This window comes from Phascolarctos cinereus, unplaced genomic scaffold, assembly GCF_003287225.1.
Source record: "Phascolarctos cinereus isolate Bilbo 61053 unplaced genomic scaffold, phaCin_HiC Scaffold_2;HRSCAF=192, whole genome shotgun sequence".
NCBI classification, from domain to species: domain Eukaryota; kingdom Metazoa; phylum Chordata; class Mammalia; order Diprotodontia; family Phascolarctidae; genus Phascolarctos; species Phascolarctos cinereus.
This window is the reverse complement of record NW_027555625.1, coordinates 274,098,664-274,113,829: the sequence shown is the minus strand read 5'-3', so window position 1 is coordinate 274,113,829 and position 15,166 is coordinate 274,098,664. Positions and strand designations below refer to the sequence as shown.

General features: G+C 42.5%; 1 protein-coding gene across 3 annotated transcripts in view; it reads left to right on the top strand.

Moving 5' to 3' along the window:
* GNAO1 (G protein subunit alpha o1) overlaps positions 1-15,166 on the top strand; it is a 253,740-nt gene that overhangs the window by 191,138 nt on the left and 47,436 nt on the right. For all 3 annotated transcript variants that reach the window (XM_020965568.2, XM_020965565.2, XM_020965567.2), the window contains exon 4: positions 10,752-10,912. In XM_020965568.2, coding sequence (XP_020821227.1) covers positions 10,752-10,912 — 161 coding nt within the window. The remainder of the gene's footprint in view (positions 1-10,751; positions 10,913-15,166) is intronic.

Sequence of the window (15,166 nt, the reverse complement as noted above, 5' to 3'; positions counted from 1 at the left end):
GGCCAGAGGAACTAGATTTAAACCCCACCTCTGACACTACCTGGGTGACCTGGGGCATGTCACTTAACTTCCCTGGCCTTAGTTTCTTAACCTGTAAAATGAGAGTACTGGATTGGATTCCAGCCCCATGATTTATTCTGACTAATCTAGTCATAGAAAATATCTCTCACAGAGGATATCTGCTCTGGGCCCAAGTTGCTCTCAGAGGGTAGGACTTGTTTATATCCCTTAGCTGTTACCCATATCTCCAAACCAAATCTGATTCCCAAGGTTAAGTGTTGGTCTGGATAAGTGATGTCAGTAGGCAGAAGGTCTACAGAGGAGCGTCCCAGGAATCTGTGCCTGGTCTCATACTCCAACACTTTTATCAATGACTTGCATAAAGGCATAAGTGGAATGCTTATCAAATTGGCAGATGTCACAGAACTAGGAAAATGGACAGCTAACACACTGGATGAAAGTGGCAGGATCCAAAAAGATCTCAAGCGACTAGAATATTATAAGTCTACAGAGAAAAAATTGAACTGGAATAAATATGAAGTCTTATACTGGGGTTTGAGAAATCAACTTCACAAGTACAAGATGAGGTTAGATAACAGTTTGCCTGAAAATAATCTGGGGATTTTGGTGGCCTGCCCATTCACTGAGAACAAATAGCATGATATAAGAGCCAAAAAAAGTTCATGCAATTTTACTCTGGTAAAAGCACATGTCCCAACATGCTAGGTAGCACAGTGGATAGAGCTCCAGCCTTGGAGTCAGGAGGACCTGAGTTCAAATCCGGCCTCAGACGCTTGACACTTACTAGCTGTGTGACCCTGGACAAGTCACTTAACCCTGATTGCCTCACCAAAAAGCAAAAAAAAAAAAAAGCACATGTGAAATATTGTGTCCACATCTGGATGTCTGAGAGGAGAATTGGAGAATAGACAGAGGAGAGTGACCAGGACTGTAACAACTGGAGACCATGCCATATCAGGAGAGGTTGAAAGAACTGGGGATGCTTAAGCCTGGAGAAAAGAAAATTCAGGAGAAACATGGTAGCTGACTTCAAGTATATGAAAGCCTGTTGTGTGGGAAAGGGACTAGACTTTCTGCTTGGCCTCAGAATGCAAAGGAGAGGAGCAGTGAGCTGAAGTTGTTATGATAGTAAACTTTAGCTTGATGTAAGGAAAACTTCCTAATGATTAGAGCTGCCCAAAACTGAGAAGGGACCATCTTGGCAATAATGAGTTCTCCTTCCGCCTTCAAACAATGACTCTTTGACCTCTCCTCAAGCATGGAGTAGAGGGGATTCTTGTCTAGGTATGAATTAGATTAATTTGCCACTGAAGTCCGTAAGATTGTGTGATTTTATGAAATCTCAGAGGCAAGGGAAGGTCTTCAGAATTTCTGATTTGTATCCTTGAAAAAAAAGTTATAAAATTAACCAAACCTGGATTAAATTTGGTTTACTTTATTCAACCAGTATTTAGACAATACCTAATATATGACTAAATTCAAGAAGATTGTGATGAAATCAGAAAATCACTGAGTTTGAAGTCAAAGAGCCTGGGTTTGAATTCCAGGGCTTTGCCCTCTTAGTATTTGTGAGACCCTGGGGAAAACTTTTAACCTCTCTGGGCCTCAGTTTTTTCCTCTGTAAAATGATAGGATTGGTCTAGATGGTGTCTAAGGTCCCTTCTAGTTCTAAATCCTGTGATCCTAAATAGAACAGTTAAATAATGTTACAAATCTCAAATGAGATGGGGTTGGGGTAGGGAAGGGTTCAGACTAAGTGCTTGTAGATGCGGACAGGAGAGAAAAAGTCAATATGATGATCTGCAGTAGTCAAGGAGTAGAGATTTGGCTTGAGATAGGCCTCGAAGAACAGATAGGCTTTGAATAAGTGGAATGGAGGGATGTTCTTTGCCATCTTAAGGGTGTGTTAAGGATGATACAAAAATCCACCAAATTATTGCTGTGTCACTTCTCCCACAATGCTATGGGAGCCACAGAGTATATTTTTAGTGGAGAAATTCTAGTCCATCCGAAATATAATGGTGTTCATTAAGTAAAAGCCCAGCGGGCCAGGCCTGATAACGTCTGTCTGTGCCTGTGTGTATGTTTTTACATTTTTTTTTCCTATTTAATGTAACCCAGATGGCAGGAGACAGCAGAAGTCACAAACTGTGCTGCCTCCGCTAAGAAAGTCAGAGCTTTGAAGGAAGGGAGAGTTGGCACAAACAGGATTGAGAAATCTCCCCTGCTAGGCTGAGAGGGAACGGAAACCATAGCATTAGCCTCAGTTTGAGACTGCATCCTACCACTGGAACTGAATGGGCTAGACAGTCTATCCCCCTTCCTTTATTAATTGTTGGTTCAGCTTGGCATGCACACATGGACAGTCCCAACCTGGCACTCTGCAGGGAGAATGGCTTCGGGGGGGGCATTCCAGCAATACCCAGACAAATTGGCAAGCCCCCCACAAACAGCTTGCTCCTTCCTGTTTCTGAGCCTGCCTACAGGGCATTCTTGTCCCCTAGAATGACCTCTTCCTCACCAATCCATGCCCCTCCCCTTCTTTAAAATCCTTATCTCCTTCAGGGAGGTTTCCAAGTTACCCCATATGCTCAAATCCAATCCACACGTGCACATGCACACACACAGATACACACACACACACACACACACACATTCACACTACTGCCTTTGCTCAGTGTCTTATGCTTCATTTGCCCTATATAATTTTTTTACTCATGGGTACCTCATTGTATAAGAACTCTTAAGTCTTTTAAATACGTGTTTAGCCTCCCCCTTAAGACTCTGAATATCAGAAGTTCAGAAAGCGTGGAAAAAATGTTGGGCTAGAAGTCAGGAGGTATGAGTTCTAATCCCCAGCCACCCACCCCCATCCCCATTCACCCCTGATTTACTATGTAACTTTAGACAAATCATTCCCTACTCTCTTGGGCCTTAGTTTCCTTATCTGTAAATGAGCATCTTGAACTCAATAGAATGCCAAACTTGGAAGACCTTAGAGAAACTCTTGAAACTCTGACTTTCATGAGAGCGAGAGAGACAGTACAAGAAAGTAGGGTGTTGGAGCAGCTAGGTGGCACAGTGAATAGAGTACCAGCCCTGAAGTCAGGAAGACCTGAGTTCAAATTTGGCTTCAGACGCATAACACTTACTAGCTGTGTGACTCTGGGCAAGTCACTTAACCCCAATTGCCTCACCAAAAAAAAAAAAATGTAGGGTGTGTTGCCTCCAAATTTAAGGAGCTCAGAAGAATCCCCCTCTTCCCCCATGGGGATTCAGGATGTTGGTGTATGTCTGGTCTATTTGGAAGCCTGAGCAATCTCTCCAGAATCTTCATCTGTTTTTCCACTCCTTTGGGTTGCCCACCCTGACAAGTACCTGACAAGCACTCTTAGAATAAGGTGTTCAGATGAACATTTTCAGATCAGATGCTTCTCAGAGCCAAGAAAAGCTACAGTTTTTTTGACAGGTGGAAGTAAGGGTAGCTTTCTCTCTAGAAGTCTGCCTTTCAGTCCATCCTACCCTGAATCTAGGAGGAATCCCAGGACACATTCAGAGCCAACAGGGAATTGCTTCCACAGCACAGAGTGTGACAGAGAAGCCACAGGCAGCTTCAGCTCCCCTGGGGCCCAGAACATTGACTCAGCAGCCTCCAGAGCCAAGCTATTGGCCAGGAGCTCCTCCCAGCCATCTGAGCTGAGACAGATAAACCTGAGCAAGTGGAAGGGAACAAACTGCGTTAATGAATAACTGCAGTAACTGTGTCTTCCAACTGGACTGATACAGGCCGAGTGCAGAGCTCAGCGACGCTCCTGGGGCAGCTGTAAACTGGGAACTGTGGGCATCTGTGCCCAAGTTGAGTGCAGAATTTCAGTTTTCAAGGACAGTTTCCCAGCATTGTTAGAAGCTCCTCAAACATCCCAGAGTGAGAGCAAAAGCTCTGCCAGTCAAGGCCAGTGGCTCCCCCAGCCCCCTTCAGTTATGAAAAGAAAGGAGCTAAACACTGCCCCAGTTCCCAATGCCCTCAGTACAATAGGAGCTCCTCTCTTAGGCAAGTGAAGGCAGTTCTCTGTATATTTGTTCTGTGTGTATATATGTAGATGCATACCACTTTGTATTTATTTGTGTTAGTTCTCATTATATTCTTTATATATACATATATATGCAGAATATATATGTATTCTGTAGGAATTATTGTGTATACATATATATTCTGTAGAATTTGTTCTGTGGACATTTATATTCTACATATTTATACATATACATATATATCATATATATTATATATACACACACATATATATATATATATATATACACAGAATAAATATGAAGAGAACTAATACGAAACAATACAAATACATGGTGCCTGACACACAGTAGGTACCTAATAAATGCTTGTTGATTAATTGTACCTTGGCCTCACTTTCCTCATCTTTTCCTCACCTTTTCCTTCTTTAAAGAGGGAAGAGGGATGGACTCTGGTTTCCAAAGTACTTTCCAGCTCTGACATTCAATGATTTGGAGGCTGAGGTAAGGGAAGAGGAAAACTGATGAGCTGGGACAGTACTCTTGTCTACTGACTGTTGTAATGACTAAAGTTTAGTCATGACTTAGTCACTAGTAGCATTGTATTACAGAATAAACACTTGAATAGAAGTCAGACCTGGGTTCTAGTCCTGGTTCTGCCACCAAATAGCTGTGGAGCATTGGACAAATCACTTTCCTTCTCTGGGTCTCAGTTTCTTCACTTGTTTTATGACCAGATTGGGCTGAGTGAGCTCAAAAGTCCTTTCTTCCCAAGCTGACATCCCCAGATTCCACTAATCTAGTTGAAAGCATAAGAGGGGAAGAACAGGAGTGGCCGTGATGAGTAGTTGAGGTGGCATTTCCCATCTGCAGGATTCAGTGCAAGACTCTGAAGGTCAAATCACTACCTGGCAGGCAGTTAGTTTCTTGGAACTTCACAGCCCACTTACCTTTCATGCAGGGTCCTTTGTGAGCTGTAGACCATCCAGGTGTGGGCCTCATCATTCATCCCTTCCTTTGCTCTGAAAGGAAGAAGCCCAAGGAAACCCTTACTTAGTCTTTGGCTTCCTCCCACCTGCTTCTCTACTCTGGACATGGCATCCACTTAATAGCAGGGTTGGTTTTGGAGCTGTGTTGTCTTGTCATTGAGAAATAATTAATGAGTGGAATGGTTCCCTCTCTTCTGTAGGGTTAATAGTCAGTTCACTTCAGGCCTTGGTGAGTTTCTGGTCTCCTCAGAACACTGTGCTAGGTGCTGGGAGCAGATACAAAGATGACTAAGATGGGTCCCTTCCCGAAGAACATTTACTTTTAATGGGGGGAGGGAGATCTCATATGTAAACCATTTGAACTCAGTTCCATTTAGTTCACCCACTTCCCACTACCATTTGCTGTTTTAATTCCTTCACACACAAGGCAGAATGGGATAAGGTTGAAGGAGGAAATCTAGATAAAATTCTTTAAGAACATTGAAGAGAAAGAGAAGACTTTCAGCAGAGGGAATGGGGATGGGGAGTTGGGAAGAACAGGGCAGGAGTCAGTGAAGGCTTCATAGGGAAGTGACACCCGAGCCTGACTTTCAAGGAAAAAATATTCATATCATGAAGTCAGTGTCGTGGCCCGCCTAGCTCTCTGTCCTCTCATCCTTGTGACTTTCATGGTTCGGCCTCTCCCTTGCAGAGTCATCCTTGCCCTAGAAGCTCTGACCAATCAATCCTAGCCCTTGGCAGGAGGGATATAAAGGAAGAAAATCAAACTGGCCTGTGGTAATTGTTCACCTTTGGCCATCAAATTGGCTGGCCCCATTACAAAAGTGTATTATCTAATCTTAATGAGGCTTTCACTGCAGCAAGGCAAACATTCTGTGTCTCCCTAATGATTCACTGTTCTACAGTATTCCCAGACCTAATCTCTCCTCAAGCCTCCCGCAGCACTCCTTCCCCACCACCTTCTCAGCCCTCACCTCATATTTCACACACACACAAATACCCCCCAAAAGACCAATCTGTAAGAGCTCTCTCTTCTCCCCTCCTCTCCATTTCACATCACTTAGAGGAAAATGGAAGAAGATGTCTTCATTCTATCCTCCTCTCCCTGGGCCTCAGATGAAGAGGTGGCCCTTGTCCCTGACAAGGCCAATTCTGTACAAACTCTTGATCTCTTAGCAGCTCTCCAGCAAATTGTTCCCACTGTCCATACTCTTTCTCATCTTCAGTCTCTCCCTATCAACTGCCTTCTTCTCTGCTGCCCACAAATATGCTCATATCTTCATCAAGTTAAAAAAGACCTCACTTAATCCTACTGTCCTACTACCTATTATCCTGTAATCTCCTCCCCTTCATTGCTAAACTCCTTGACTTTCTCGCTAAATTTCTCACTGAATTCTCACCTCTACACTTAATGCCTCTACTGCCTCTTTCTCCACTTTCCTCTAAACCCTTGCATATCATTCACCTGAAACTGCTCTCTCCAAAGTTACCAGTGATCGCTTAACTGCGGAACCTAATGAGTTTTCCTCAGTGCTTATCCTTCTTGACCTCTCTGCAGGATTTCACGTAATTAATCACCTTCTCCTTCTGGATCCTTGCTCCTCTCTAGGTTTTCATGACACCAATTTCCTGGTTCTCCTCCTATCTGTCTTAACCTTCTTTCTCCATTCATTGCTTTTTGTCCTTTTACTGTGGCTGGGCCTCAAAATTCTGTCCTGGGCCAACTTCCATTCTGTTCCTCTTCTATCTTGCATGGTGATCTGATCAGCTCCCATGGGTTCAATATTCATCTCTAGACAGCTGATTACCAGATCAATATATCCAGCCCTAGTCTTTCTCTTGAGCTATAGTCACATATCTCCAGCTGCCACTTGGATATCTCAAAATAGATTTCTGTTAGGCTTCTTAAACTTAATATGTCTAAAGCAGAATTCATCATCCTTTCCCCCAAACCTCCCTTATTTCTGAATTTTCTATCCCTGTTGAGAATACCACCACCCTCTCAGTCACCCAGGCCTACAGCCTAAGGGTCATCCTCGACTCCTTATTCTCATTCACTCTACATATTCAATCCACTGCCAAATCTTATTGTTTCTACCTTTACATCTCTCGAGTCAATTTCCTTCTCTCCACTCACACCTTCATCACGTCTCATCTGAATTATTACAATAGCCTTCTAATTGGTCTCCCTTCCTCCAGTCTCTTCCCTGGTCCTATTGATTCTCCCCTCACCTGCCAAGATGATTTTTCTAAAGCACAAGTCTAACCACATCACACCCCTACTCAAGGACCTCTAGCAGCCCCCAGTAACCTCCAGGATCAAATATAAAGTCCTCTGCTTGGCATTTCCATTCTTTTTACACCTTACCCACATGCGCATGCATACACACACATACACACACACACACACACACACACACACACACACACACACACACACACACTCTGATCCAGAGACCACTGATCTGTTTCCTCAAACACAATAATCTGGCATTTGCACTGACTGCCCCTCATGTCCAAAATGCCCTGCTCCTCTCTTCTGCCTTCTGTTTACTGGCTTTCTTCATGGCTGGTTACACTCTACCTTCTGCAGGAGACCTTTCCTGATTCTCCTCAGCTGCTTATGCCTTCCCCTTTCAGGCTTCCTTCATTCAGTCTACTCTGTGTATATCTTGTATGCACCTAGTTATTTACATGTTGTCTGCTCCCCTTCCCTTCCTGCAATGTATACTCCTCAAGAACAGGGATTGTGGGGTTATTTTATTTTATTTTATTTTTCTTTGTATCCCAGTGTTTAGTATAGTACATGGTACATAGTAAACACTTAATAAATGCTTGCTGCCTGCCTACCTGATTGATCAAATTGTGTTTCTGGTCCTGCTCTAACCTGAGTACTCAAGTTCCCTAGTGACTGGATACAGCCCAGGTCCCCTTAGTGTCTGGGTGTCCAGCCTGGTCTCTGAGTCTCAGTGAGTATCTGGCTAGCTGGTATTTTATTCATCTCATTCGAAAAAAAACTTTCGGTGAAAGATGAACCCACTCTGTGGTAATCATGTTGTGGTGAAAAGAACACCGTATTTGGAGACAGAGGACCTGGCTTCAAATCCTTACTCTGGTTCCATCTGTTCAACCCCTTCATTTTACAGATGAGTCAGCTAAGATGCAAAAAAGGGAATTGACTTGCCCAAGGTCACACAGCTTATAAATGGCAGAACCAGGCTTTTTATCCAGCTCTTCTGACCCTAAACACAACGTTTGGGTGTATTGGGGGGTTTTTTTGAGTTTTTTTCCTACTGTGCCATGTTGTGTCTATGGCTCCATGCTGCCTTTTCCTCACACTTAAAGAACAGGGAAATTAAGAGTTGGATGTCCAGACAAGGAAAGTTAGAGTAGGGTAAAAAGGGAGACCAGGAATATGGCCTTGGAGAGGTCAATCAAAACAAACCAGCATTTGCCTAGGACTTATCCAAGGTCATATAATTGATGAGTGGTCAGTGGATCCAGGATTTGAATCCAGGTCTTTTGACTTCCAGTTCTTGGTTCTCATGACCCCAATACTGCCTCCACTATCCCGGCTGGATAGCCTAAGCTTGTTTCTCTTGCATTATGACTACCAGAAATCTTTATGAAACAATCCTTCCTTTTCATGGGAAGATTCTTGTGAACTGATGCAAAGTATAGGCAGAGCTAACTAAACAATATACATAACTACAAAAATGTTAATGGAAAGAACAACAAAATAAACAAAACAAACAAACAAAAACCAGAATACTAATGGGATTACAATGACCAAATCTGACTCTAAAGAAGAGATGAAAAAATGTCCTCCCTTTCTTCTTTTCAGAGGTGAGGGGCTATAGGTGTGGAGCATTGCATACACAGTCAAATACTAGAAACGTGCTTTTTAGTTTTGCTGAGCTGTTTCTTTTTCTCTGTTTCTAATTTTTTGTAATAATGGATAACTACCTGGATAAGGGAGAAGAAAGGCTGTATTCACAAATGAAAGAGATATTTTTAAAAAGACTTCAATAAAAATTTAAAATATAGAAAAATAACAAATAAATAACTCTTCTACTCATTGATAGCATAAGGATCATTGCTTTTTGAAACAATGACCATGACACTTTGCTTCTGAATCCCACAGTATCTTTGGCATAGGCATCAGTCTTTCATAGGATTCAGGGCTGGAAAGGACTTCTGATATTATTTAGTCCAGTGATTTCATTTTACAGATGAGAAAACTGAGGTTCAGAGAGGGGACATGACTTGTCTATGGTCCCACAGGTAATAAGTAACAGAGCCAGGATTCAAACCCAGTATTAACTCCAAATCCAAGTACTAAGAAGTTGTGTCCCCTTTTATTGTGCAGAAAGAAAACTGGGAACTGAGATAACATGGATAGCAGAGTCAAACTTAAGTCCTCTGATTCAAATCTCATATGGTTTCTATGAAAACAGATTCAATTCAGGTGTTGTAGAAAGTATGGGATTTAGAGTCAGAGAATCTAACTGCAGGAGGTATAAAATTTAGCTGAAGTTCCCATCCTTCTAGTCTAGCAAGAGGATACAGTAGCAATACAAATAGTTATAATATGAAAATTGTGCATCAGTTGCTGTTGTTTGTCCTTCATTCTCAAAGAGGACCAGTGACATCACAGGTGATGACTTATGTGTGAAATGGATTTATCAGTTAGAAACAAAATAAATTATTAGGTAAAGCCTTATGGGTAGGATTGTTATTGACCCAGAGTATCAGAGAAAATTCCCTGGAAGAAGAAGCATTTAAACAGGGTTTTAAAAGAGAGGTAGTAAAAAGGGTGAATAATAAGTGAAATAGGTGAATTCACTGTTCAGTCATCTTTCGGTTGTGTCTGGCTCTTCATGGCCCCATTTGGGGTTTTCTTGGCAAAGACACTGGAGTGGTTTTCCATTTCCTTCTCCAGCTCATTTTACAGATGAAGAAACTGAGGCAAATTACTGTCTAGTTTTAAAGTTAGTTATGTTTTTATAGTAGTCTCTGAAGTCTGAGGATCTATACATGTGTCTCAGTGGCAAGAGCACTGAATTTGGAGTCAGGGGTCCTGCATTCAACATCCTTCTTCTGTTAATTATAAGCTATGTAACCTTGAACAAAGCTCTTCCCCTTCCTGTGCCTCAGTTTCCTCATCTGAAAATTAATAAGGCTTAACTCAACTACTAAATTATTTCTAAGCTCTAGTCTAAATTTATGTTCCTACATTCTGTGATCTCTATGGTTCTTTCTGTCTGGCTATAGATTTTGTGGCTATAGTCATGACTAACCAGGATGTTTGACAAACCAAAACATCCTCCATTGCCAGGCTAGAGAATGGACAGTTCAACTGTTTCTGGTCTGGGGTGAAGTTGCCACCCCAGTTTAGTGCCTTGGTGTCCTAGAAAATAATGAAGGCTTGTATATAGTGGCTGATTCCGTGTGTTCTAGGAAGCAGGAATTGTGAACATTTTCATTGGGAGAGCCTAACATTTGTAGAATATGGTTCTGTGACTCCTGTCTAGTGGCCTGGTCTCAGTCAGTCAGTGAAATCAGTGTAGACTTTGCCATGGCCATCCTGTTAGCTGCCCCATCTGGAACCATAAGGAAGCAGATTGGAGGACAGTGGGCAGTATTTTTTTGCTTATCTGAGTGTCTCCCTACTCTGGCCTCACACCCCAGCTTTGTTTCCTCTCCTCACAGGCTGATGCCAAGATGGTGTGTGATGTGGTAAGTCGAATGGAAGACACGGAGCCCTTCTCTCCGGAGCTACTCTCCGCCATGATGAGACTCTGGGCAGACTCCGGAATACAGGAATGTTTCAACCGTTCCCGAGAATATCAGCTTAACGACTCTGCCAAATAGTGAGTGTCCCAGGCCATCGGGGGAAGCTCTGACCACTGGAGCAGGGATAACTTGGGTGGGGAGACACAGGGCAAGAGTCCTATCAGCTGTAAGATGTTGGAGAAGCCAGATGGGAATGGAGAAGGGCTCAACCTCTGAAGGGGGAAGAGGGCCAAGACAGACAGAGAAGGGGTTGGGGAGGGATAAGAAAGGAATTTTAAAATGGAATTTCCCAAAAGGCAGAGGTCATGTTAACACTACATGGTGCAGAGTACATCTTAACCCAGATATGGCATCTAGCTCAGCAAGTCCATTTCTATTGAGGACCCCTAGCAAGCAGGAACCATGTAAGGAAAAAAAAAAGACCCTTTTTAAGGTGTTTTATTTGCTTTCAAGAACATGTGAAACTCTCCGTAATCACCTACTTTTAAACTTAATGCTAGGGACCATAAAATTCTAATCAATAAATCTGATGAGAAATTAAAATACATACTTCATTTCTACATTATGCTCAACTAGGTGAAGGGGGAAAGGAAAAGTGAAGAAACAGACACACACAGAGAAGAGCAACAGAGACAAAGAAACACATATACACTCATCTGAGCTATTTAAGATGTCATCACTAAAGACTTAAAAAAAAACTTTTAAAATCACAGAATCCTTAATATCATAGATTTAGAACCAGAAACAACCAGAGAGATCACCTAATCTTATTTTATAGATCGTGTTACATTTTTGCAATGTTGGCCATAAATGGGTACCTCCTTTTCATACTTCACAGGCTGGATGAAATTAAGGTAAGGACCAGAGATCCACCCTTTGGACTGGAGGTCTCAGACCCCCGGTATTAACTCATGAGAGCTAATGACTATAAGATTAACTTCTGCTGTCAGAGTTCCCAAAAAGCTTATCAGTGTACCACAGGAGCTTTGGGGCCTGGTAATTTACTTGAGGCAACATACATGCATTCAAATTGAAATCCTAAAAGCCAGGTATATACCACCAACACTAATCCAAATCACTTGGAAGTGAGCTAAGCTGAACACAGTACTTGACACATAGTAGGGTCTTAATAAATGCTTTTTGATCTGTCTTCCTCCCAACTTTACCCACTCATCATTGTCCAAGGATATAGTATATCCTGACAGTGATAATACTTCATTGTGATACTTCAGTGAGGCCAAGAATGCCAGATCTGTAGACCCAGACATTAATAGAGCAGGAGCCCAAAACTTTGACTCTCACAAGATGGGCTCTTCAAGTCACTACCCAATAGGCCCATGGAGGTACCACCGGATATCTATATCTGGAGACTCCTTGCCCAGAGCCCATTGCCAGTGGCAGAATTGTGGGTACCAGATCCTGGTCCTTTTCTTGACTTTGGGGCCCATAATGTGCAGACAGTATCTCCATAGAAAAAGGAGCTTATAGATTGCCCCTCTTTAATGGCACCTCTGTTAACAATATTGTGCTGGGCAGCTGCATAGCCCCCTCTGGAGGGCTCTGGTGTGTCCTAGACATGGAGAGTGAATTGGCCTGGAGCCACTAGAGGGTGTTTCTTGTAATATACACCCCCCCCTCCACTTCTGCACATCTTGATCTGCTGCATGTCAGAAGAGAATTCATGGTTTCAGTGTTGTACCACACTCACACCCTAAAGGTCTTTTCACTGCATCTGTTCTAATCAAAACATCTGATTCTCTGAAATTTATTTATTTTTTTATTAATTTATTTTTAGTTTTCAACAATCACTTCCATATGCTTTTGAGTTTTAAATTTTTCTTCCCCTCTCTCCCCGCCTCCCTCCCCAAGACAGGGTGCAATCTGATATAAACTCTACATATACATTCTTATTAAACATATTTTCACATTAGTCATGTTGTAAGGAAGAATTAGAATCAATAGGAGGAACCATAAGTAAGAGGAAACAAAACAAACAGAAGAAAAAAAATAGCAAATGGTATGCTTCGCTCTGCATTCAAACTCCATAGTTCTTTTTCCGGATGTGGATAGCATTTTCCATCATGAGAGTTTTAGAGATGTCTTAGACTGTTGCATTGCTGAAAAGGGCTAAGTCTATCAAAGTTGGTCATTGCACACAGCGTGGCTATTACTGTGTACAATGTTCACCTGGTTCTGCTCACTTCACTCAGCATCAGTCCATACAAGCCTTCCTGAAATTTATTTCATCCAAGGAAAGTCTTTAATTTGAGTTTGTAATACCTGAGGGGTCGTGTCTAGAAGATGTTCAAACACCTTGCCCTCCACCAAATCCAGCATCCTATAGGTTGATCTGGAAACATAAGGAGGGAATTCAAATCATAGACTCACAGACAGAACTGGGAGAGTCCCTAGAACACAAAATTTTACAGGGTGGAAGCAATATTAGAACATAAACATAAAATATCAGTGCTAGAAGAGGCTCAAAAGACATTTGGTCCACCTCTCTCACTTCAGAGCAAGAGAGAAAATGACATGTCTGAAGTTACATATTGAGTTAGTGAGAGAGGCAGGAGGTGGACCCAGGCCTTCTAATCCAAGCCTGGTGCTGCTGTCTCCACAAGACCATTGAGTTCATGTTTTAGACCCCAGCCTTGCCCCAATAAGCAGTAGAAAGCACAAGAAGTGGGCTTCATAGTTTCCCCTGGGATTGACAGTGGCCACAGTCATGTTCCTAGAGAATCCCCTTGCTTCTGGGATCCAGAGTGGCTACCTTTCTGGAAATGTCATTACAGAAGCCATTTGGCTAGCCAAAGAAGACTCGGACCCGTACTCAGAGCCCCTGATAACATTCCACAAGGACCCCTAGTCTTTCCTCACATCCCATCTCCTGGGGTTTCATTCTTCCATACTGACTGACACGCAAAACCCTCCCTCTCTCTTGGGTGCTTTCTCCTTCCCATCTTGTGTTGCAAGAGGGATTTGCTCTAGGCTGTGAGCCCTTCCCGAGCCCCCAGCCTTGAGGTACCCATGATATGTGGTATCAGTAACATTAATCATAAGCAGGTTCTGCCTGCGAGCCAGGAATCTATACCACACAGTTCCTCAAGCCCAAACTACCCTGGGGGAAGGAGAGGGAACACAGTCCTGGAAATAGCAGCTGCTGGATAGCACAAATTGTAAATCAACTATTGAACATTAAAAAAAAAAAACTTCCCCCAAATTAGAGTCAACTTACATGCTAGTCTGCTGGCAACAGAGGGCTTTCTCCTCCATCATACATCAGCTACAGTTGCCCAGAGCAGGACCAGGACAAGATTGGACTTCGATATTAAAAAAAAAAAAAATTCAAGTTGACATATTCAGAATTGATGTATAACCTTTGATATGTAGTAGTTATAGGGGCCAAAGAACTGTGATCTCTCTTCAGTCTAGAATCTATCCCTGGCTGTTCTCTGCTAGTGAAAGGCCCATTCTCTGCCCAGAGTATGCCCACCCCTGTGACCCACCAAGGACAGAGCAACCTCAGGGGGATTAACAGCTGCAGAACAACTGTCCTCCTCAGTGAATTAGACTCACTTCCTCCCATACAATACCTCTGTCATTTGCAGAGCACCAGGACCATGCCCAAGTGGAGTCAGCATGACCATTGCAATAAACTAAGGGCGAAAGAAGCACTAGCCCAGGGTTTAAGACTTATGTTGCCTTCCTGTCTCAGTGTTACCATGCCTTGATTATTAATCAGCTCTTAATAGATGTTTGTTGGGGCAGCTAGGTGTTGGATAGAGCACTGGACCCCAAATCAGGAGGACCTGAATTCAAATCCTGCCTCAGACACTTACTAGCTGTGTGACCCTGAGCAAGTCACTTAACCCCATTGCCTAGGGGAAAAAAATTAGATGTTTGTTGAAGTGAATGAGCAAAGCATTAAGCACTTATTATGTGCAAAATACTGTACTAAGCTAAGAATACAAATAGAAAAAAATTAATCTCTGCTTTCCAGGAGCTCATATTCTAATGAATTGAATTCTGATGACAGGAGACCTAGATTCTAGTTCTGGCTTTGTCAATGGCTTGCTGTGTGACCCTGGGCAAGTCAACTTTTTTGGGCTTCAGTTACCTCACAGTGTCAAATAGACATATCCCCTAAATGCTCAACTCCACCCAGTGCTGTGGGTGGTTATCAAAGGAAATGATGCATGAGAAAGAACTTCCGAAAGTAGAAAGCCCTATTAAAGGTGACTTTGTTATAAAAATAAAAATTTCAATGCCCTATATTTCTTACGTGCTTTAAGCACTAAAGGCTTAGTTGCCATGTAAAATAGTGAGTTTCT